Source organism: Copadichromis virginalis, linkage group LG17, assembly GCF_057382275.1.
Source record: "Copadichromis virginalis isolate Kocher_CV1m ecotype Utaka linkage group LG17, C_Virginalis_male_GT1.1, whole genome shotgun sequence".
NCBI classification, from domain to species: domain Eukaryota; kingdom Metazoa; phylum Chordata; class Actinopteri; order Cichliformes; family Cichlidae; genus Copadichromis; species Copadichromis virginalis.
In genome coordinates this window covers 21,524,005-21,526,970 of record NC_140634.1, presented here as the reverse complement: position 1 = coordinate 21,526,970, position 2,966 = coordinate 21,524,005, and the positions used below count along the sequence as shown (strand labels likewise).

Sequence of the window (2,966 nt, the reverse complement as noted above, 5' to 3'; positions counted from 1 at the left end):
CTCCTACCTCCTGAGAGCAAAGCTGGGTTCTGAAAGAGATCAGATCCTACAAATTTAAATCAATCTTGTATGTGTGGTAGGAGGGAGGGGTGGTTAAGTCAGCCTCTTCCTACTTCCTAGTAGCTCAGAACTCCATAGTGTCTATACAAACATGCTGTAGTAAGCAACTACCTCGCACCCCGAATTCAGCTCGAATACATTAAAAATGAAAAAACCAAAAATGCTAATGACCAGAATGCACACACTCAACTTGTTACATATTTGACAACATAGAAAAACAAGACAACAGTCTGAATGTTTTTATTTGATATTATTGTTTTATTTGATATATACGATATTTTGTATATGATATATATCTTAAATAAAGCGCCAAATCACAAGTTTCTTCCCTGTTTGTACTGTAAGGTAAAAACAATACAGTACTACAGAGAAGCCCAACAATCAAATGATCCCCCTTTGAGCAAGCACAAGGCGACAGTGGGGAAGAAAAACTCCCTTCTGACAGGAAGAAACTTCCAACGGAACCAGGCTCAGAAAGGGGCAGCCATCCGCTGCGACTGGTTGGGGGCGATGGAAATGGATTTGGTGCTAAAATTCTGCTTCAAGATTTTAAAAGAAGCAAGGCAGCAGGAAAAAGGCAAAAATGTCATGTAATCATTGCTGCCCTTTAAAGCAGCACGTAAAGGGTTTTGAAAAAGCTTTTAACACTGCTGAAAAAAACCTGGAAATTTTGGACTTTTCTGGAGGACTGGGGAGCCCGAATTTCAAATGACTTATCACAGCCTTGTCAAAAGATGAATCATTTGACATCGCAGCATTTAAGACATTGTCTGAGGAGCCAAACTCCTTGATGAGGGATTTGGCCATTTTCTTAATGAACTGATTCTTGTCATTTATCAGATTTATGGCGGACTCTGTGCTGCTGAGTTCAGGCTGTATCAACTCTGTCAGATGGTTGATGAGAGTGTGTATTTCTCTTGAAGTACTTGTGGTCTTAGCCACAGATTGCATGGTCTTAGACTTACATTTTACAAGAAGTGTCTTAAAGAGCAAAAAGGAGAGGTCAGTGGACATTTCCTTAAAATCAGAAGATGACCTTGACACAACACCCATCTCTAATACTTCAAAGGAATCTTTAAGAGAACCTGAAATGCTCGCAGAGCATTTTTCTGGAGAAACGCTCTTAGGTTCTGCCATTGGAGGTGAGTCGATGGATACCAGAGAGCATTTTTCTGGAAAAACGCTCTTAGGTTCTGCCATTGGAGGTGAGTCGATGGATACCAGAGAGCATTTTTCTGGAAAAACGCTCTTAGGTTCTGCCATTGGAGGTGAGTCGATGGATACCAGAGACCATTTTTCTGGAAAAACGCTCTTAGGTTCTGCCATTGGAGGTGAGTCGATGGATACCAGAGACCATTTTTCTGGAGAAACGCTCTTAGGTTCTGCCATTGGAGGTGAGTCGATGGATACCAGAGAGCATTTTTCTGGAAAAACGCTCTTAGGTTCTGCCATTGGAGGTGAGTCGATGGATGCCAGAGACCATTTTTCTGGAGAAACGCTCTTAGGTTCTGCCATTGGAGGTGAGTCGATGGATACCAGAGAGCATTTTTCTGGAAAAACGCTCTTAGGTTCTGCCATTGGAGGTGAGTCGATGGATACCAGAGACCATTTTTCTGGAGAAACGCTCTTAGGTTCTGCCATTGGAGGTGAGTCGATGGATGCCAGAGAGTATTTTTCTTTGTTCTTTGTTGAATCCATTTCACCAAATATCTCATGGATGACGTCAACTACAGCCTGTTCTACAGGGTTTAGAGCTCGGACACTTTTTGTTTCAGCAGTTATTTCACCTTCTTTTGCTACACCTGATCCTTCTGGAAGCTCAATTTCTTCCCCCTCCTGATCTGAATTTTCATACATTGCAGTCACAAATGTTATTTTCTTGGTTTGTGTTAAAAGCGTGAGACGTTTCCTGAGAGAGCGCCGACTGTTCAACATGTGCCAACAAATGAGCATGTCTAAATGTCTGAGGGATATTTATAGCCTCTTGCCTATGTGACGTTGCAGCACATCATAGCCAATCGAATTTCCTTTCAGTGACGTCACGAGCTACGCATGCGCAGACGCCTCACATATATATATATATAAGGTTGACGTCACGCCGCAATGCATTGTGGGGTCTACGAATCAAAACAAACACACTGTGTTGGAAGACGATTACAAGATGCTTAAAAGCAGCTCAAAAGAGAATGGACTGTATAGAGACCGATTTCGTTCAGAGGGGAAGCAGCGGTACTTGCAGAAAATAACGTGCATTGGAAATGTGGAGCCGTGTGAAATACGGCCGTGGAGTAGAAACCCTGAAGACCAACTGCTATTGACGTAGCCTGACATATTTTCGTACCTTATCTGTGGAATCAGCGCGTACAAGTCGTCATTCAAACAAAGGTAAGTCAGCTCGAGTACTGCGAGTGAAATGCGTTTGATTTCCCTGCAAACATTCACATTAGTGCAGCATAAATTCATTCATGAGGGGAAATTACAGTGAGAACATGTGGAGGCTGTTAGGTGGATAACATAGTGAGTTCAGTGCATTGATGTGACATTGTCCTGAAGGATTTAGTTATTCTTTATGGTTAAAGAAATTGCAATGATTTATTCATATTTATTATAAATAATTCTAATTATACATCTTGCTTCCATATTTGTATCTTGTGTCACTAAAAATACATTTTATTTTAATTTTATACATTGATTAATGACCTGCAGAATCTCCTTATCATATTAAGGGATTCATAATTGTCACTTTATGCTTTCTCCATCTCTAAAGTGATTACATTACACATTACATACTTTAAGTTCATTTTCTGCAGGCAGGTTTCTGACAGAGAACAGGCAGGTTTAGAATATAACATGCAGCGATGGACACATAAAGAAATGAAAAATTACATGTATGTGCTAACTTTCTA

General features: G+C 40.7%; 1 protein-coding gene across 1 annotated transcript; it reads right to left on the bottom strand.

The window, feature by feature from the left end:
- Nucleotides 1-270: 270 nt before the first annotated feature.
- LOC146689399 (uncharacterized) lies at nucleotides 271-2,105 on the bottom strand. The gene has a single exon (XM_085437841.1). It carries the CDS (start codon nucleotides 2,011-2,013, stop codon nucleotides 655-657), a length of 1,359 nt encoding a protein of 452 aa, XP_085293967.1. The 5' UTR covers nucleotides 2,014-2,105; the 3' UTR covers nucleotides 271-654.
- Between the last annotated feature and the right edge of the window lie 861 nt (nucleotides 2,106-2,966).

What these genes read in the sequence shown, in the direction of transcription:
- LOC146689399 (XM_085437841.1), bottom strand. Translation starts at nt 2,013, where the DNA reads ATGCTCATTTGTTGGCACATGTTGAACAGTCGGCGCTCTCTCAGGAAA.